Below are 22,589 nucleotides of genomic sequence, written 5' to 3'. Positions count from 1 at the left end.
AATATGAGCAACACGTGATCTCATAAGAATAAAAACATGTGTTTTTTTTGTTTTCTTAATACCTAAATGAAATCATTAACTAAATTATTGGGAAAAATAAACTTTTTTTTCAATATTTTTAACTCAAATCACTTGTAACCATGTGGTTAACTTTACTACTTGGAAAAACCCTAAATATAAAAAAAATTCCTTACCTCATATTAGAATCTAAAATAAGTAAAATATGCTGATTTGTATAAATATTTTATGTAGCTTTTGAAGGTCTGCAGCAGTTATTCGATGTATCGTGATTTGTAGCTACAAAGCCATGTCATGTCCTCAATATTATTAATATTATTTGGTGGGTTGTCCTTCCAATTCGTTGTTGTTTTTTTCTTTCTCTTATATGATTTAAAGGCACTGTGGAACATGTCTAACATATGTAATGACCTCAAATGCCATCATAAATATTTCTTTGTATAATGAAAACAAATTCTAAAAAAAAAAACACAAAAAAACATGAGGAACGATACTAAATATTATAAAAAATTGCTTTCGTACGTACAAAATCTTTTTCGATGAATTCCATCGAAACGCTGATTGAATCAGAAGTATTTGTGCAACAACAAAAACTACAACAACACTTTGAGATGTTGGCAAACGGAAACGGAAATAAGCCTTAACGGATTTTGTGTTATCCCTAAGTACTTTGGGATATTTTGTTGACTTTGTAAAGCTTAAACTCCCATCAGAAACAAATACCGTCGCCAACACCCCCAGCACCACCACCGGCACTTTCACCCTACTTACTTAAGATTTCTTGAAGTACTATGTTATGGAAATGGCCAAGCGAGAACAGAACATTTTGAAATCGCAAGGGAAGTAAGTAACTGCAAGTGAGAACGAGTGATGTTTACATAGACAGTGATTTGAATGGATAAAAAATTTAAATAAATATTTTTGTGGAAAAATTTGTTAAGGATACTATGAAAGTCAAACAGCAATTAAAGCTAAAACAAATAAGAATCCAAAGCTCAGACGGAGTTCAATATATTTTTTAAAATTTTTAATGATTTTTTAAGAGATAATTGGAAGCAATTTCGATGACATGTTGGAATAACTGCAAATACGAGAAGAAACTAATATATTTGGCCTGCTTGGCGTATTGTTATTAATAGAATTTTTTTAAAGTAAATCGGTTTTATTTGCAAGAAATATGGACCCAATTGGAAGCAATTTCGATGACATAATGGACTAACTACAAATACGGGAAGAAGCCAATATATTTGGCCTAGTTGGCGTATGATTGTTATTAATAGAATATTTTTAATGTAAATCGGTTTTATTTGTGAGAAATGTGGACCCTATCGGACTAAAAATAAATTTCAACCCAATTTTCAAAATTTCAAATAATTTTTGATGAAATAATTGGGGAAAGTATTTCATTGAAATATTAAAAATAACTGAAAATAGGAAGAACAGTGGCTATTTGTCATAGTTGGCGTATCAGTATTATTAATAGACATTTTTAATGTAAATCGGCTATATGTCTATAAGATATCGACAAAATCGGACTATGAATAAGATACAAAACATTTTTCAAAATCTCTTTTATTTTTTTAATTAAAATATTGCAACTTTTTTTGATTAAATATTAAAATAACTACAAATAGGGAAAGAAGCCGATTAATAGAAATTTATTGAAGTAAATCGATTATATCTACCAGAAATTAAGTTCAACATATTCTTCAAAATCTCTTATAATTTTTTATGAAATAATTGCAACATATTTCGATGACATATAAAAAAGCACTGCAAATGGAAATAATCCAAAGTATTTGACCCAGTTGGCGTATGAGTTTTATTAATAGACATTTGTTACTGTAAATCGGTTTACTTTATGAGAATTATGGACCAAATTAGACTATAAATGGATTGTAACCACGATTGATAGAATACTACCAAAAATTGTAGATAAGGGTAAATAGAAATACAATTTTGACAACATTTTCTATATAAATAAGATTTTGACAAAATTTTCTATCGAAATAAAATTTTGACAACATTTTCCATAGAAATAAAATTTTGACCAAATTTTCTATAGAAATAAAATTTTGACAAAATTTTCTATAGAAATAAAATTTTGACAAAATTTTCTATAGAAATAAATATTGATAAAATTTTCTATAGAAATAAAATTTTAAAAAAATTTTCAACAGATATAAAATTTTGACAAAGTTTCTACAGAAATAAAATTTCGAAAAATTTTTTTATAGAAATAAAATTTTGACAAATTTTATATAGAAATAAAATTTCGACAAAATTTTTTATAGAAATAACATTTTTAAAAAATTTTCTATAGAAATAAAATTTTGAAAGAATTTTCTATAGAAATACAATATTGACAACATTTTTTATAGAAATAAAATTTTGACAACATTTTCTATAGAAATAAAATTTTTCACAAAATGTTCTATAGAAATAAAATTTTGACAAAATTTTCTATAGAAATAAAATTTTGACAAAATTTTCTATAGAAATAAAATTTTGACAAAATTTTCTATAGAAATAAAATTTTGACAAAATTTTCTATAGAAATAAAATTTTGACAAAATTTTCTATAGAAATAAAATTTTGACAAAATTTTCTATAGATATAAAATTTTGACAAAATTTTATAGATATAAAATTTTGACAAAATTTTATAGATATAAAATTTTGACAAAATTTTCTATAGTAATAAAATTTTGACAACATTTTTCTATAGAAATAAAATTTCGCCAAAATTTTCTATAGAAATAAAATTTTGACAAAATTTTCTATAGAAATAAAATTTTAACAAAATTTTCTATGGAAATAAAATTTTGACAAAATTTTCTATAGAGATAAAATTTAAAAAACAAAAATTCTATAGAAATAAAATTTTGACAAAATTTTCTATAGAAATAAAATTTTGACAAAATTTTCTATAGAAATAAAATTTTGACAGAATTTTCTATAGAAATAAAATTTTGACAAAATTTTTTATAGGAATAAAATTTTGACAAAATTTTCTATAGAAATAAAATTTTGACAGAATTTTCTATAGAAATAAAATTTTGACAAAATTTTTTATAGGAATAAAATTTTGACAAAATTTTCTATAGAAATAAAATTTTGACACAATTTTCTATAGAAATAAAATTTTGGCAAAATTTTCTATAGATATAAAATTTTCACAAAATTTTCTATAGATATAAAATTTTCACAAAATTTTCTATAGATATAAAATTTTGACAAAATTTTCTATAGAAATAAAATTTTGACAAAATTTTTCTATAGAAATAAAATTTTGACAAAATTTTCTATAGAAATAAAATTTTGACAAAATGTTCCATAGAAATAGAATTTTGACAAAAATTTCTATAGAAATAAAATTTTGACAAAATTTTCTTTAGAAATAAAATTTTGATAAAATTTTCTATAGAAATAAAATTTTGACAAAATTTTCTATAGAAATAAATATTGATAAAATTTTAAAAAAATTTTCAACAGATATAAAATTTTGACAAAGTTTCTACAGAAATAAAATTTCGAAAAATTTTTTTATAGAAATAAAATTTTGACAAATTTTATATAGAAATAAAATTTCGACAAAATTTTTTATAGAAATAACATTTTTAAAAAATTTTCTATAGAAATAAAATTTTGAAAAAATTTTCTATAGAAATACAATATTGACAACATTTTTTATAGAAATAAAATTTTGACAACATTTTCTATAGAAATAAAATTTTTCACAAAATGTTCTATAGAAATAAAATTTTGACAGAATTTTCTTTAGAAATAAAATTTTCTATAGAAATAACATTTTGACAAAATTTTCTATAGAAATAAAATTTTGACAAAATTTTCTATAGAAATAACATTTTGACAAAATTTTCTATAGAAATAAAATTTTGCCAAAATTTTCTATAGAAATAAAATTTTGCCAAAATTTTCTATAGAAATAAAATTTTGACCAAATTTTCGATAGAATAAAATTTTGACAAAATTTTCTATAGAAATAAAATTTTGACAAAATTTTGTATAGAAATAAAATTTTGTATAGAAATAAAATTTTGAGAAAATTTTCTATAGAAATAAAATTTTGACAAATTTTCTACAAAAATAGAATTTTAACAAAATTTTCTATAGGAATAAAATTTTGACAAAATTTTCTATAGAAATAAAATGTTGACAAAATTTTTTATAGAAATATGATTTTAACAACATTTTCTATAGAAATATAATTTTGACAAGTAAATGTTTTGGCTAGAGTGGTAACCATGATTATAACATATTTTTCCAATTAGAATGCATATTTCATCCCTCCCTAAAAAGCGTAATTCCTTTGTATGAAATGCTTAGTAATGTATGCATAATATTCAATCTTCTTGAGCTTTTGTCCGTAACTGAAATACGTTAACTGCTTAGAATATTTTTTTAGTTATTTAAAAAATTGCAATAAATATTTATAAAACTAAAATTAAAATCCATGGTTACGTATGACTTATGAAGAGGTACATAAGATTTGACCTTCTTCACGTTTTTCCGAAAGAAAAGTACTTTTAATAGTTTACTTGTCTTTAAAGTTCCAATAAATCTCAATAAAGATTAAATTAAACTTTTTGGTCCTTGGTTGCGTATGACTGATATTAATAATGGGGCTGTTTCATCATTTAGTTTACAACTTTGATAATTATTGAAAATGAAATTGGTTACAAAGATATCGACGTATTATCTTCATCAAATTTTGCTCCAAAGGGAAAAACTTTTACTGCTCAGAATAGCTTTTTTAAATTATTTTTAGAATTAAAAAAAAAATATTTATAACGATAAAATTCAAATGTTGGTCCTTGGTTGCGTATGAATGATATTAAAATCCCAATAGATTATTACAAACATAAAATTCACATTTTGTCCCATGTTGCGTATGACTGATATTAATAGTGGAACTGTTTTATAATTTCTATTAAATATATGAATGCATTATATTCTTTAACTTTTCCCCGAAAACAATATATTCTTACTGCTTAGAATATTTTTGCAATTATTTGAAAATCCCAATAAATATTGAAAAAGATGAAATAAAAATTTTGGTCCTTGGTTGCGTATGATTTATATTAATAGTAGGATTTACTCAATGAAGTCTTTAGCAGCGTAAGTCTTTTTAAAATTCTCCCAAAAGATTCATATCTTACCCGGTCCAATTCCAAACTCAATCGAGAGCAGTTCTCCAGAAGGAATTGGTAGAAGGAGGTACAAAAGATTCGATATTCTTATGCTTCGATATTCTTATGCTTCGAAAAGGAGATACTTTTACTGTTTAGTTTTTAATTTTCTGTGAAATCCCAATAAATCTCCATAAAAATAAAAAATAATTTTTGGATCTTTATTACGTATGATTAATTTTAATTGTGGGACTATTTCATTATTTCTTTAAAACTTTAGAAATTACTAAGAACTTTTAAACTAATTGTTTGAATATTTAATTTATGAATGCATTATCTTCTTGAACTTTTTCCCAAAAATTTTTTTAGAATATTTTTTAAATTATTTTTCGAAGTTCAATAAATTTTTATAAAGATAGAAATTCAAGGTGTTGTCCTTTGTTGCATGTGACTAATATTAATAATAGGATTTATATGATTGATATGAAATGAGCTTAGATGCAATGAAGTCTTCAGTAGGGCTTTTGTTTTAATTCTCATTTCCTGAGCATTAAGATTCATTTTTTATCAGGTCCATTTGCAAAACGCTATCTTGAACAGCTCCCTAAGATGGTCCTATAATTCCATTGGGAAATTACATGTAATACATGGAATTTCCAATAGAAGATACATAAAATTCAATCGTTTTGAGAATATTTTTGTAATTATCTTCAAAGTTCCCATAAACCTCAAAAAACACACAAAAAATATCAATTAATTTGATTGTCAATACAATTAAAATTATGTTTAAATTTGAGCTAACAACGAAATTTGTAAATACAATTACGATTTTAGTCACTTTAGCAACCAATTTTGTTATATCAACAAACATTTTGTTATATCAACAAAAAATTTGTTGAACTTAAAAATTGTTTAAGTTCAAATGCCGTTTTCTTAGCTTTTGTTAAATCATATAATCATTTTCAAGTGTAATCCCTCCGTTAGGATTTGTCTATGCCTTTTTCTGCCTTTCGGTACGAAAATGAGGACATTTTCTAACGTCAAATGTCATCAACCCCCGCCTTTCGGCATCCAAGCTTTTTGGTCATTCTCTTTGAGACTCTCTCGCTTCTACGAAGGTAAATATTGTTTGACGAACAATAATTTATTAAATAAAGCCCATACATTTTGGTTCAAATTCTAAACCAGTGCCTTTTTATTTCTTTTCTACTTTTATGCCACGCATTCATTGATTTTTTCTCGTAGAGATTTAATGTACAACCGATATAAAATACGAGTTTGAGCTATCTTGTCCTATAGTACGCTATTTATCACGGTTATATTTAAAACAATGAATGCGTGGCATAAAAGTAGAAAAGAAATAAAAAGGCACTGGTTTAGAATTTGAACCAAAATGTATGGGCTTTATTTAATAAATTATTGTTCGTCAAACAATATTTACCTTCGTAGAAGCGAGAGAGTCTCAAAGAGAATGACCAAAAAGCTTGGATGCCGAAAGGCGGGGGTTGATGACATTTGACGTTAGAAAATGTCCTCATTTTCGTACCGAAAGGCAGAAAAAGGCATAGACAAATCCTAACGGAGGGATTACACTTGAAAATGATTATATGATTTAACAAAAGCTAAGAAAACGGCATTTGAACTTAAACATTGCCGCCCGCCTTGCAACATCCAGCCATGTTGCAAAATTTAAAGTAATATTAATTATATGTTCAATTTAAATAATGAAAGTATACAGAATGTACATTTCAGTTAATAAAAAAGGAGCATTTTATTTTAGTTCAATTCTGTTTTTTCTTGTTATTGTTTCCAATTCATGATTCATTTTTTCAAAAACAAATTCATATTTACAAATGTGCTCGTCAAGCACGCGATCGTAAATGGACTCGTTAAGCCCGATCGATTTTTAAATTTCAAATAAATTTGACTCGGAAGAGCCGGGTGTCGAGGACTCGTAAAGTCAGAAGGCAGTGGAAGACTACCTTACACCCAAGTGTGATATGGTGTGGCGAAGCCACAAACAATTCTCCTGGAGGGACCCCAGAAGCCGTCGTCAACGGTTTTTTATTGGTTGCTGTTGCAACATTGTCGGCCAGAATGGCAGAATCAGTAGTCGTACTGATGGTATGTTCATCGGCAAGGGGTGCGATGCTAGAATTAATCTCCCGTTCCTCATCCAACATGGGGACGTCGTCCTCAGACTCTGGAAGGGTAGCAGCCATCTTTGCTATGTTTTCTATCTATGAAAATATAGAAAGATTTCGGAACGGAAAACCAAATTAACATAATGGTCAGGGTGACCAGAAACCGTAGGTCGCCTTACAACTTGTAGTCCGATCTATTGCGATTCGAACGCGGCCATCAACCCAAAGATTTTTCACGTAACAAAAACTAGGGAGGACGCGAGCATAACGCGACAGATAGACCTATGTTAACTCCCTAAAAGACAAGGATGTAATCCATTTGAACAAACGACGACCGTTAGTACCCGGATGAACATCGCGAATACGACATAATTTCCACGTAGTGGGGAGTAATAGTTCTCGTCGAGAATGTCGTGGACAAATCAAAAGTAGCATGTAAAGTTACCGCTTTCGTAGAAAAGCAGACAGTTTTGTAAATATAACCGTGGGTTATCATCAAGGCGTGACCTGTAAAGCATTCCACATAATCCCATTGTCAAAACCAGTAGTGGTAAAATAGCGTCGCGCTCTATGTGAGAAGACAGCTCAGAATTATGGTGTATATTGCCCCTTGAACCAGACGCATTATTCAAATTATGGTACCCCGTCAATACGTCGTCAACGTACATGCTCTTCCGTAGGACTTGTACATAAAGAGGAAACCCATTCTCCGTGTCGTCAGCCAAATGCAAAAGTTGTCCAAGTCACTGTCTGTAACTAAAAGTTCCGGATAATATTTTGCAGAGAATATCTTAACTGTATTCAATGCAGAAATGTCTAGGACGGGTCAACATATATATGTCTGTATACATCTGTGTGATATCGCAATTGTATACGAATTTATACAACCTCCACCTCAAAACGAGGAGAAACAAGTCTGATTGTTGAGTCGGACCGACGTGTAAAAATGTCATTCAAGGCAGTGAAAACCAATCGAAGTCAAATTGTCTTTCTATCGGTGGATGACCGGCGATAAGGCAGATAACAAATTTTCATTTGTAGGCGTAACCTAAACTGGCCTCATATGGTATAACTGTATATACCCCCGGACAAAGTCGTGGTGAATCGTCTAAATTCATGGTTTTCACAAGAGGGATGCCTAATTTCGAAGAAATTGTGTCAGCCAGGCCGTCCTTGCTTTCCGATTTGTCCGAAGAAATAATTTTCAAGAGGAAGAGTATCTTCACTCAGAATACCGTCGGGATGTCGTTTTATAATTTTCCTCGCAAAACTTATCTAAATCAGATAAGAGAGGACGTCGGGGAAGCTCTTCTAGTTCCCAAAGTGCGGAGAAGTGTCTCGTGAAGACCATTTTCCTTGGAGAGGTCCACAGTAGTCGTGTAGACAGAAATATTCGAGGAAGGGATAGGACCCGTGACAACCCAGCCGAAGACTGTGTTTTGTGCTAGTAATGATCCCAAAATATTCGTTCGCGTACCCTCCAACACAATTTTCGGATAAAGATCCGCGCCCAAAAGCAGATCAACAGGACGACAAACAAATAAATTGGGGTCAGCCAAACGTAGATTTGGCATACTAGACACAATGTCACGATCTAGAGAAAAAGATGGCAGGTTGCCGGAAATGTTCGGAAGAACATACGCTGTAGTCTCCAGTAGGAGCGACTCATCTAGTGGGGTACCAATGCAAAGTGAACAAAGTTCTCTCGACGTGATCGAAACACTTTGATTCACTCCAGAAATTGTAGCCGAAGTCGAAGACGTGCTCAGTCCAAGTCGGTTCCGCAATCCTTCCGTAATAAAGGATGATTCCGAAGCGGGATCCATTAAGGCCCTAGCAGGATACGTGATACCCTGGTGAACGATATTCACCATTGCAGTTCCTAGTAATACATTTCCAGTACGCGAAGTATGGAATACCTGTCTACTCGACGTCCCTGACACAATGCCAGTCGATGTAGAAGGCTGATCGGTATCCACTGATGCTACCCCGGTATCTCGTATAAGCGGTGCGGAAACGACCGGAGAAGTTATGGGATCATTTGATATATCCCTGTGCAGAAGAGTGTGGTGTCTTCTACCACATTTACCGCAATCATATGCGCTGGGGCAATTAGCTGCAATATGTCTGCGGGACAGACAATTCCTGCAGCACTGATGGCGCTTAATAATATTCATCCTCTCAAGAACTGAAAGATTATGAAACCTAGAACACGTTCTGAGGTGATGCTGTCGTCGACAGAGAACGCATAATCTGTCAGGAGAGGACTGGGAGGAACGAGGCGTACTTGTTGGGGAACGAGGTGCTTTCGCATTCGTGAAATGCGAACGAACTCTTTTGTTGGCCGGAGGCCTGGCGTCAATGCCGCGGATATCGCGAAGACATGTCAATGTCTGGATTCTTTCCGTGAGAAAGAAGTCCAAATCTGACCAAGAAGACAAAGCAGACTTGTCCTTAATACTCTGTTCCCAAAGTGTAACAGTACATTTCGGCAACCTCTGAAGGCATAAAAAGACGAGGATAGGATCCCAATCGTCAGTGGCCACATCGTAGATGGACATTGTCGAAATGCATGTCGAGATACCACGTTGTAGTTTCTTCAGTCCTGAACTGGTCTCAGACTCCATGACTGGTAAATCGAATAATAATTTGAGTTGGTGATTCACCAATAGGCGGGTATTATCATAAGTACCCCTTAGTGCCTTCCACGCAAGAGCGAAGCTTCTATGCGTGAGCGGAAATTTCGAAACAACCTCGCGAGCTTCACCACTGGTCTTCTTGAGCAAATGACATAATTTCTCAATATCGCTAAGTCGGCTATTGTTAATGTATACTGCTGTGAAGAAATCTCTAAATGTCGGCCAATTGAGAAAATCGCCGTCAAAAACATCTATATCACAAGGCGGCAGATTGAGACTGTGGGAGGAACTATTGTCTCCCCTAGAGCTGATAGAAGAGCCGCGTGACTCATCGGACCTATGGGAAACATTCAAAAGTGATGTTTGGTCCTCCAACCGAGGCGATTTAGCAGAATGCTTAGATGGTGCACGTAGTGCCTCCAATTTACGTTGAATTGACTCCATGACATTCAGATAACAATTATAAGCCACGTCATATTTGCTGTCAGCAGCGGCGACTGCCTCGGTTGCGTTGCTCTGTGTGGAAACAAAGTCAAGACATTCGTCGAATAAGCCCTTAACTTTTTCCCACAACGACTTAGCCTCGGAACCATGACATTCTAGTCTATAGGCGGTTAAATCATCGTCTCGCAAACTGTGAAACTTCGTTTCAAATCGGACTACTGCGTCAGTTGCTCTTGTGAAAGCAGTCAGTGGTGTAGTAGTCATTATGATCAAGTACTGTCAAACTTAAAGGGCGAAAAAATTGACACGTGATGTCCAAAACTCTCGAAAAGAGTATAAATCGATCCAAACGCTACTTCGATTCGTCGTCGAACAAATGAAAACGCAGTTATTCCTCTCAGTGTATGCGAAAGTTGTATCGTCAACACACAATATTTTTCGCAGTGTACCGAAAGTACTAAAAATGTGAGTAAGGTAACGTGATTACCACAAAAACACAAAAAATGAGATCCGAAACTTTCTCACAGTGTACGGAGTACAACCAATTTTTTACAGTGTATCGTCGATACACCAATTTCCTCACAGTGTATTGGAAATACCAGCTAAAATTAGCTCTGCAAGGTAAATTATAAGTATTTCAACTTTTTGTAAAAATTGGCGAAAAATTTCTCCAAGTGTATGAAAACACGTAAAGTTTCTTCCGGTGTATCGTAAATACAAGAAACCCTTTTTTGCGTGGCGAAATATATGCAAAATCTTTATTTGGAAAATATTACAATATTTTTCCAGTGTACCCTGTGTTCCAAAAGATTTTTGCAAGTGTATCGTGAATACAAAAAATATTTTCAGTGTATCGTAGAATACAAAGAATAATTTTTGCGTGGCGAATTATCGAAAAAATTGAAAACTTCATATATTACGAGAGAGTTTCTCTCAGTGTATATATTATCCAAAATTTCTCCCAGTGTACGTAGATACACAAAATTTGTGCAAGTGTATCGTGAATATCACTTGCTAAATGGAAAAATTACAAAACAATAAAAAGTCGTGAACTTTAGATTGTAAAATATCAACTTGACCGATTGTAGGGTGCACGGACTGTAAGATGCACACTACGAAACAGTAAGGTCCAACAACAACAGTAATATAAAAAATAAAAAAGTTTCGTGGAAACTCAAATATGTCAGTATTACGATAATATAATATATAATAAATACTGTTATTTTATTGTTTATATCGACCGACCGTAGGGTACACTACCACGTAACACGAACGATAATAGTAAACGACCGATATCCGTAGGAATCAACAATAAATACTTTTCTCAATTGAACTTGCAAAAAATTATTTTTATAATTTCGCGCCGTAAGCGACCCACGCTAATAAACCAACGTGTATGCAGTTCGAACGTATGTTGGTTGTAACACCTGTGTGCGTACGTGTGTATAGCAAGTTGAACGGCAACTGTATAACACTTTACTATTGATGCCTATTGGCAAACCAATGCTTACAACCAATGCAATTGTTTTTGTTTTTTCTATGCCGATCGAAGATCAAAAAACCAAAAGAAAAACACAACAATGTATACGCAAACAAATGACAAAATACAGCGAAAATTAAATGCAACTTTGACGTTGAATATTTGGACGAAAACAAAGTGGAATTAAACGCACTTTTCAACACTTTAATGACAATGTAACCGGGTATTAAAGACCGACGGATAATTTAATTTTTTCTCGTAGAGATTTAATGTACAACCGATATAAAATACGAGTTGTAAAGCGACCGTAGGCGAGTGTTTATTTCTGTTTTATTTATATTCACACCGAAGGATATGCTCACTTTTTAATTATCACTGAAAGTACATACCTTGGTTGTTGATAATATAATTATATTTATGTGCAATAAATTGAAAATGCCTCGTAGAGGATGGTGATCGTCAATCGTTTGTTGTTGTTGGTGGCGTAGCCTTTGCCTTCGAGGAAGAAATAAAAAACACCGAATTAATACTTTCCAACAATTATTCGGCTCGAATGGACCAATGAATGCGTGGCATAAAAGTAGAAAAGAAATAAAAAGGCACTGGTTTAGAATTTGAACCAAAATGTATGGGCTTTATTTAATAAATTATTGTTCGTCAAACAATATTTACCTTCGTAGAAGCGAGAGAGTCTCAAAGAGAATGACCAAAAAGCTTGGATGCCGAAAGGCGGGGGTTGATGACATTTGACGTTAGAAAATGTCCTCATTTTCGTACCGAAAGGCAGAAAAAGGCATAGACAAATCCTAACGGAGGGATTACACTTGAAAATGATTATATGATTTAACAAAAGCTAAGAAAACGGCATTTGAACTTAAACAAAAATTTTCTGTAACAACAATTTATTGTTAGCTCAAATATTATAATATTATTTTCTGTGAACATAAAATTCAAATATTGGTCCCATGTTGCGTATGACTGATATTTCGTCATATCTATTCCATGGAATTTCTAGTAGAAATTACATAAGATTCTATCACCTTCAGCTTTTGTCCGAAAAGGAAATAGTTTTACTGGTTAGAATATTTTTGAAATTATCTTTAAAGTTGGCACAAATCTTGAAAAAGATAAAATTGAAATATTGGTCCCATGTTAATTGTTAGACTGTTTCATTATTTATTTTATAACTTTATGTCATCGTGATCTATTCTATGGAATTTCTAGTAGAGAGTGTGCTACTGGTTAGAATATTTTTATAATTATATTTTTAAAATTCCCAATAAATCTCTGTAAAAATAAAAATCAAATATTGGGCCCATGTTGCGTATGACTAATATTAATATGGGGACTCTATATTATTTATTTTATAACTTTGGTAATTATTAAGAGCTTTCAAACAAATTAATTGCAAATTACAGATATTGATCCATAATTTAAATAGATATCTGCTTCAAACTTATATATTTTATAGAAAACAAAAAAATCGTTCTCTTTATATGCCACTGTGTGACATATTGTATGAAGAAAAATTTGAAATTCGCGACAATATGTCACACTAAAGTGGTTCACATAATGGACTTGACTGAATCTCCCCATACTATGATGTGTGTCAGTTCTATAGTCAATATAACCACAGATGGTTCTGGCCAAAAAACAAAACGAACTCCACCAACGAATGAGAGTCAAAAGTGTGTGTGTCAGAAGGATATAAATCACACATCATACTCCATAAAGTGGAGTAGAAAAAAAAAACATGAAAAAAAAAACAGAAAAACACAAGTCGTGGAGAAAAACAAAACAACCATGTTAAATTATTCATAAAATGGTAAACATGAGCGCGCTCGAATATTGAGAGGACATTTTTGTGTTAAGAAAAACAAAAAATCAGATATTCCTATCGCTACCAACAATCAAATTGATAAGTAAAAATGGTTTTTCCCATCATATCATCTTTTATTTTATTTGGTTGCATGTCCATAGCAATTGCAAAAAACCCATGCTCAACAACCATTTTTATAAATATTAAAGTACCACATCACAACACTTGAACGAAAGTCTTTTTTTTTTTGAGTTTTTATTTTCACATGGTGTGTTCACAACAAATTGTGACAAATAAATCGTGACATTTATATCATATTAATTGATTAATTTTTATGTACAATAACAACAACAACAAGAACTACCATAATTTGTATACACATATTGAAGGGAATCATGATATCGCCTTCATATATCTTTGATGTGATGTTTATCCAAAAAAAAAAGAGAAATTCATAAATGCTACTCGAGCTAAGAAAATCATAAATGCTACTCGATGGGAATAAGTTTCTGGGATCGGTTATGGGATGTAGATATTTAAGAAAAATTTTGGAAAAATAATAATGATTTAATACGAAAAAATTTTTGAAATATACCTCAAATCCTAACATAATTATAAGTGTACCATATTGCGTATGATTATTATTAATAGTAAAATTATTTTATAATTCCTCCATATCTTTGGCAACTATCGGTCGATTTTTATCAAATAAAGAGTGATGGGATATTTACATATTCTATTTTAATTTTCAAAATTCAAAAAAGGCAAAATAAGTATGGAATGAAATATACCTCAAAGAAAGATTGATTGGAGATTTAAATATTCCATTCCAATTTTCTAAAAATAATAATGATTTAATACGAAAAAATGATCGGATATTTGAAATATACCTCAAATCCTAAAATAATTATAAGTGTACCATATTGCGTATGATTATTATTAATAGTAAAATTATTTTATAATTCCTCCATATCTTTGGCAACTATCGATCGATTTTTATCAAATAAAGAGTGATGGGATATTTACATATTCTATTTTAATTTTCACAATTCAAAAAAAGGCAAAATAAGTATGGAATGAAATATACCTCAAAGAATGATTGATTGGAGATTTAAATATTCCATTCCAATTTTCTAAAAATAATAATGATTTAATACGAAACAATTATCGGATATTTGAAATATACCTCAAATCCTAAAATAATTATAAGTGTACCATATTGCGTATGATTATTATTAATAGTGAAATTATTTTATAATTCCTCCATATCTTTGGCAACTATCGATCGATTTTTATCAAATAAAGAGTGATGGGATATTTACATATTTTATTTTAATTTTCAAAATTCAAAAAAAAGGCTAAATAAGTATGGAATGAAATATACCTCAAAGAAAGATTGATTGGAGATTTAAATATTCCATTCCAATTTTTTATATTAAAAATGTGATGAAGTTTAAAGGAAAGTCACAAGTATTATAAAGTGTATTACGTATGATTATAATCATAATTATTAATAGTAAAAATTTTAATTATTTTTCCCTATCTTAGGCAAATATGGAACGAATTTAATCAAATAAAGAGTGATTGGACATTTAAATATTCTATTTTAATTTACTAAATTAAAAAAATGGAAATAAATATACCTCAAATCCTCAAATAATTCTGAGTAGACTGTATTACGTATGATTATTATTAATAGTAATTTGTTTATTAATTTCTTCATATCATAGTCAAATATCGAACGAATTTTATCAAATTAAGATTGATTGGAGATTTTAATATTCCATTTAAATTTTCTACATTAAAAAATAACAAATAACTATAGAATGAATTATACCTTGAACCCTTAAATAATTTTAAGTGGACTATTTTGCGTATGAGTATTATTAATAGTAACACGTATTATTATTCTTAGGCAAATATGGAACGAATTTTATCAAATAAAGAATGATTGTATATTTACATATTCTATTTTAATTTTTCAATAAATTCAAAAGGGCTAAATAAATATGGAATGAAATATACCTCAAAAAATTCTGAGTGGACTGTATTGCGAATGAGAATTATTATTGATAGTTTTTTTATTAATTTCTCCATATCTTAGGCAAATATCGAACGAATTTTGTCAAATAAAGAGTGAATGGACATTTAAATATTCCATTTCAATTTTCTACTTCAAAACAAAAAAATTAAAAATAATTATGGTACAAAATATACCTCAAATAATTCAAAGTGGACTGTATTGCGTATGATTATTATTAATAGTAATTTGTTTATTAATTTCTCCATATCATAGGCAAATATGGGAGGAATTTTTTCAATTAAAGACTGATTAGAGATTTACATATTCTATTTGAATTGCCTAAATGAAAAATAAGTAATGAATGAAATATACCGCATATCCTCAATTAATTCTATGCGGACTGTATAGCGTATGATTATTATAAATAGAACACGTTTTTATTAATATCTCCGTATCTTAGGCAAATATGGAACGAATTTTATCCAATAAAGAGTGATTGGAAATTTAAATATTCCATTTTCTACATTAAAAATTACAAATAAATATGTGATGAAGTAAAACGGAAAGTCACCAATATCATAAATATATGACAAAGTCAAAAACAATTAATTCTTTTAAAATTGTTAGTATGTAATAATATACTCAACAAATTAAAAATTAAAAAAAAAAATGTTGGAAAAACGAGTTTTTATTGTTTCAATGATAAAAAATTAAAAAAAAAGAAAATATATTACAAACTAAAAATGTCTCTACATGGACTATATTGCGTATGAATATTATTATTAGTATTTTTTTATAAATTCATCTATGTCTAAGATAAATAAACACCACTGGAACTTAATATTCTCTCTTTGAATTTACGAAGGATTTAAAGAGAGACAAAATCGATTATTAGACTATGTCTAAGATAAATAAACACCGAATAAAGTGTCATTTGAAGCCAATATTCTCTGTTTGAATTTACGAAGGATTTAAAGAGAGACAAAATCGATTAAGATGAAATAAGAAATAATTTCATAGTTAAATTGACTGGTTACTTCAATAATTCTGAGGGGGCTATATTGCGTATGATTATTATTAGTAGTATTTTTTTATTAATATCTTCATATCTTAGGCAAATATGGAAGGAATTTTATCAAATAAAGAGTAATTGAAGATTTAAATATTCCATTTTCTACATAAAAAATTACAAATAAATATGTGATGAAGTAAAATGGAAAGTCACCAATATTATAAATATATGATAAAGTCAAAAGCCGTTAGTTTTTGTAAAATTGTTAGCATGTAATAATATACTCAACAAATTAAAAATTAAAAAAATGTTGGAAAACTAAAAGAGTTTTTATTGTTTCAATGATAAAAAAATAAAAAGAAGGAAATATATTACAAACTAAAAATATCTCTACATGGACTATATTGCGTATGATTATTATTAATATTATTTTTTTATAAATTTATCTATGTCTAAGATAAATAAACACCGAATAAAGTGCAAGTCAACATTATATGTATGAATTTACGAAGGATTTAAAAAGAGACAAAATCAATTAAGATGAAATAAGAAAGAATTTCATATTTAAATTGACTGGTTGCTTCAATAATTCTAAGGGCACTATATTGCGTATGATTATTATTAATAGTATTTTTTTATTAATATCTTAGGCAAATATGAAACGAATTTTATCAAATAAAGAGTGATTGTAAATTTAAATATTCCATTTTCTACATTAAAAATTACAAATAAATATGTGATGAAGTAAAACGGAAAGTCACCAATATTATAAATATAAGACAAAGTCAAAAGCAATTAATTCTTTGAAAATTGTTAGTATGTAATAATATACTCAACAAATTAAAAATTAAAAAAAAATGTTGGAAAAATGAACGAGTTTTTATTGTTTCAATGATAAAAAATTAAAAAGAAAATATATTACAAACTAAAAATGTCTCTACATGGACTATATTGCGTATGATTATTATTAATATTATTTTTTTTTTATAAATTTATGTATGTCTAAGATAAATAAACACCGAATAAAGTGCCATTTGAAGTCAATATTCTATGTATGAATTTACGAAGGATTTAAAGAGAGACAAAATCAATTAAGATGAAATAAGAAAGAATTTCATATTTAAATTGACTGGTTGCTTCAATAATTCTAAGGGGACTATATTGCGTATGATAATTATTAATAGTAGCTTTTTGTTATTAATTTCTCCATATCTTAGGCAAATATGGAACGAATTTTATCAAATAAAGAGTAACTAAAGATTTAAATATTCCATTTTCTACATTAAAAAATTACAAATAAGTATGTGGTGAAATAAAACGGAAGGACACCAATATTATAAATATATGATTATATTCCTTAAATGAAAGTTTATATCGCTCCTTTTCATTAAAAAAATGTAAAATTTTTAAGACTCAAATCGAATGCCCTTTGCATTTGACCCATAGTGCGTATGATTATTTTTAATATTAAATTTTTTAGGAAATTATTTATATCTACGGCAAATAAAGACGGATTTTTATAAAAAAAAAAACGTAAATTGTAGTTGAGATTCGAGGCTATTTTCGAATTAAAGAAATCTATTTATATTTCCCAGAGAAAAGCTTTTTTCGTTCCTTTTCATTTAAAAAAATCTACAATTTTTACGACTCAAATCAAATGCCCTTTACATTTGACCCATAGTGCGTATGATTATTTTTAATATTAAATTTTTTAGGAAATTATTTATACATACGGCAAATATAGATGGATTTTTATGAAACATAAATTGAAGTTAAGATTCGAGGCAATTTTTAGATTAAGGAAATCTATTTATATGAAGTTGACTTGTATTCGCCCGAAGTCTTAAATTCGAATATATTTTAACTTTGTCCCATAGTGCGTATGATTATTTTTAATATTAAATTTTGTAGGAAATTATTTATATCTACGGCAAATAAAGATGAATTTTTATGCCAAAAACGTAAATTGAAGTTGAGATTCGAGGCTATTTTTGGATTAAAGAAATCTATCTATATTCCCCAGATAAAAGCTTATTTCGTTCCTTTTCATTTAAAAAAATGTACAATTTTTACGACTCAAATCGAATGCCCTTTGCATTTGACCCATAGTGCGTATGATTATTTTTAATATTAATTTTTTTTTAGGAAATTATTTATATCTACGGCAAATAAAGATGGATTTTTATGAAAAAAAAACATAAATTGAAGTTTAGATTTTTCTTTCCTCATTCATTTAAAAAAATCTAAAAATTGTATGACTCAAATCGAATGCCCTATGCATTTGTTGTAAAATTATTGGGAATATCCTTATCTTTAAATGTTTTTCCCCAAAAAACCCCGTCATTAAAAACACAATTTATTTCTTTGCCAAAATTTCCATATTATCCTCATATGGAATGTCATTCACGTTAAACATACGTCCACTGATGGTGTCCACTTAAACATTTTGCATAAATAATTCTAAAGACAATAATAAAAATACCTCTCGCGAAATAAACAAAATTCCAACCAACCACTTGCCATTCTTCAGTATACAACCTACGGAATGTAAAGCTACTAACCGTACCAACCAATTCTTGGCATATATGACACCTGTAAATTAAAGGTCTGTGGTTTTAGTGGTATGATGTCCTTTACGTCGGTCGTATGTGGTGACCATCTACCCAACAAAGCAGTCAGCCAGAAATGAAAAGCAATTGCTAGTGGTCATCTTTATGTGGCCGGATGACAAAACAGTTAACCACTCACATTGCATGAGACCATAACCAGGCGTCCAGAACCATATTAACACTATTCTGAAGTTTTTTTTTTTTTTTTGTTTTAGCCCTCTGGACTTTTAGGCCCTTTCGCAGGACAATATGAAAAATGTTAAATCATTTCCGTAAAAATAGTGCTTTTATGTACCAACATCCTCCTTTTTCCAAAAAATTAACAGAATACTGAGAAGGTGTCAAGCATTCGCCAGCTGCCAACTTAAAATTTTGTAATAGCCCCAGCCACGTGACATTCCTCCACATGACCATGTGGTGGCCTTGTGGCATGCATGGCATATGGAGGAAATTGTAAAAATATTTACTTGAATCGTATAACACAAATTTTCATTAGGGCATAAAATTGTACCGTTACCATCGAGAAGCAGTGACCGACCATACACACATCCCTGCTCCATTCGTGTGAGTGCTTAATACAGATCCTTAAAGGATTTTATCACATGTTTGGATATGTGTGAAAAATTCGTAAACTTGCCGTTCATTCCATTGAAAACAAGGTGCGAAAAATTACATCCTTCTTTTAGTTGCAAAATAAAAAAAATAAGAACCATGAGGGTGAAAATAAAGAATCCTGTTAATATGGTAGCAGCCAGAGAAACATTTTGCCTTGTTTGCTCATTTTCGTACTTACAAACATATTTGTACAACCATATTTGTTTAAAATGCTTATAAAATATTTATTTATATGTTAAGTTTAACCAATTTTATTAAATGTCAATTATTTATGTATGATATTATTTAAAATCAAATTAAATGAAATTATTTTATTAAAAATTATTTATTTTTATAGAACATTTTCTCACAATTTTATTTCTATAGAAAATTTTGTCAAAATTTTATTTCTATAGAAAATTTTGTCAAAATTTTATTTCAAAAAAATGTTCTCAAAATTTTATTTCTATAGAAAATTTTGTCAAATTTTTATTTCTATAGAAAGTTTTGTTAAAAAGTTATTTCTACTGAAAATTTTCCGAAAATTTTATTTCTATAGAAATTTTCTGAATTTTTTTTCTATAGAAAATTTTGTCAAAATTTTATTTCTATAGGAAATTTTCTGAAAATGTTATTTCTATACAAAACTTTGTCAAAATTTTATTTCTATAGAAAATTTTGTCAAAATTATATTTCTATAGCAAATTTTGTCAAAAGTTAATTTTTTCTTTAGAAAATAATAAAATTTTATTTCTGTAGAAATGTTTTTCAAAATTTTATTTCTATACAAAACTTTGTCAAAAATTTATTTCTATAGAAAATTTTCTGAAAATTTTATTTCTATAGAAAATTTTCTGAAAATTTTATTTCTATAGAAAATTTTCTGAAAATTTTATTTCTATGAAATTTTCTCAAAATTTTTTATTTTCTCAAAATTTTATTCCTATAGAAAATTTTCTGAAAATTTTATATCTATAGAAAATTTTCTGAAAATTTAATTTCTATAGAAAATTTTTGCAAAATTTTATTTCTATAGAAAAATTTTGCAAAATTTTATTTGTATAGAAAATTTTCTGAAAATTGTATTTCTATAGAAAATTCTTGCAAATTTTATTTCTATATAAAATTTTTGCAAAATTTATTTCTATAGAAAATATTATCAAAAGTTTATTTCTGTAGAAACTTCTTCAAAATTGTATTTCTTTAGAAAATTAACAAAATTTTATTTCTGTAGAAATTTTTTCAAAATTTTATTTCTATACAAAACTTTGTCAAAAATTTATTTCTATAGAAAATTTTCTGAAAATTTTATTTCTATAAAAAATTTTGTCAACATTTTATTTCTATAACAATTTTTCTGAAAATGTTATTTCTATAGAAAATTTTCTGAAATTTTTATTTCTATAGAAAATTTTCTGAAAATTTTATTTCTATAGAAAATTTCCTGAAAATTTTATTTCTAAAGAAAATTTTCTGAAAATTTTTTTTCTATAGAAAATTTTGTAAAAATTTTATTTCTATAGAAAATTTTCTGAAAATTTTATTTCTATAGAAAATTTTCTGAAAATTTTATTTGTATAGAAAATTTTCTGAAAATTTTATTTCTACAGAAAATTCTTGCAAATTTTATTTTTATAGAAAATTTTTGCAAAATTTATTTCTATAGAAAATGTTGTCAAAAGTTTATTTATGTAGAAACTTTTTTCAAAATTGCATTTCTTTAGAAAATTAACAAAATTTTATTTCTGTAGAAATTTTTTTCAAAATTTTATTTCTATACAAAACTTTGTCAAAAATTTATTTCTATAGAAAATTTTCTGAAAATTTTATTTTTATAGAAAATTTTGTCAAAATTTTATTTCTATAGAAAATTTTCTGAAAATTTTATTTCTATAGAAAATTTTCTGAAATTTTTATTTCTATAGAAAATTTTCTGAAAATTTTATTTCTATAGAAAATTTCCTGAAAATTTTATTTCTAAAGAAAATTTTCTGAAAATTTTGTTTCTATAGAAAATTTTCTGAAAATTTTATTTCTATAGAAAATTTTCTGAAAATTTTATTTCTATAGAAAATTCTTGCAAAATTTTATTTCTATAGAAAATTTTTGCAAAATTTTATTTCTATAGAGAATTCTTGCAAATTTTATTTCTATAGAAAATTTTTGCAAAATTTATTTCTATAGACAATTTTATGAAAATTTTATTTCTATAGACTTATTTTCTTTGTAAAAATTTCAGCTATACGTGAAAAACCAAAATTGCTGTTAGCATTGTGTTTTATATTTTATATGAATTTTTATATGGTTTTTTTTTCTGCCACATTTTTACTAAAAAAACGCCGTTTTTTTAACCTTTTTAAGCCGCCAACATCCAAATTACTTACCCTATTTGAAAATGAGTTGTAGACGGCTCAATTTTCTTTAATTTGAGTAGTAGTAGGATCAAATAGGTCAAAGAAGACGAAAGATATGCTCCAAATTGTAAGTGTACCCCCAAAAATTAAAAAAAAAAAGTTCAAAAATTTGTATCTCGAAAACCAATCGACAGAAAATTTTTTAAAACCCATTTTCGTGTTTAGTAGGTCAAAATCAATGAGCAAAATTATGCTAAAACCAATTCACAAAACGACTGTTGGCTAGTGTAATTATATATAG

The 22,589-nt window shown here is 28.3% G+C and overlaps 2 protein-coding genes across 5 annotated transcripts in view; both read right to left on the bottom strand.

The window, feature by feature from the left end:
- The window catches only part of Camta (Calmodulin-binding transcription activator), a 283,055-nt gene that overhangs the window by 52,895 nt on the left and 207,571 nt on the right, over positions 1 to 22,589 (bottom strand). The gene's annotated exons all lie outside the window — the stretch shown is intronic.
- LOC142241102 (uncharacterized) lies at positions 6,546 to 12,672 on the bottom strand. The gene is made up of 2 exons (XM_075312839.1): positions 12,267 to 12,672; positions 6,546 to 7,410 (listed from the first exon to the last, which is right to left on the bottom strand). Exon 2 carries the CDS (start codon positions 7,390 to 7,392, stop codon positions 7,084 to 7,086), a length of 309 nt encoding a protein of 102 aa, XP_075168954.1. The 5' UTR covers positions 7,393 to 7,410; positions 12,267 to 12,672; the 3' UTR covers positions 6,546 to 7,083.

This window comes from Haematobia irritans, chromosome 5 (assembly GCF_050003625.1).
Source record: "Haematobia irritans isolate KBUSLIRL chromosome 5, ASM5000362v1, whole genome shotgun sequence".
NCBI lineage: Eukaryota > Metazoa > Arthropoda > Insecta > Diptera > Muscidae > Haematobia > Haematobia irritans.
The sequence above is the reverse complement of the archived record's forward strand: the minus strand, read 5'-3'. Positions and strand labels throughout refer to the sequence as shown.

Bases quoted from the DNA above. Each gene is read 5' to 3' on its own strand.
- LOC142241102 (XM_075312839.1), bottom strand. From the start codon at position 7,392: ATGGCTGCTACCCTTCCAGAGTCTGAGGACGACGTCCCCATGTTGGAT.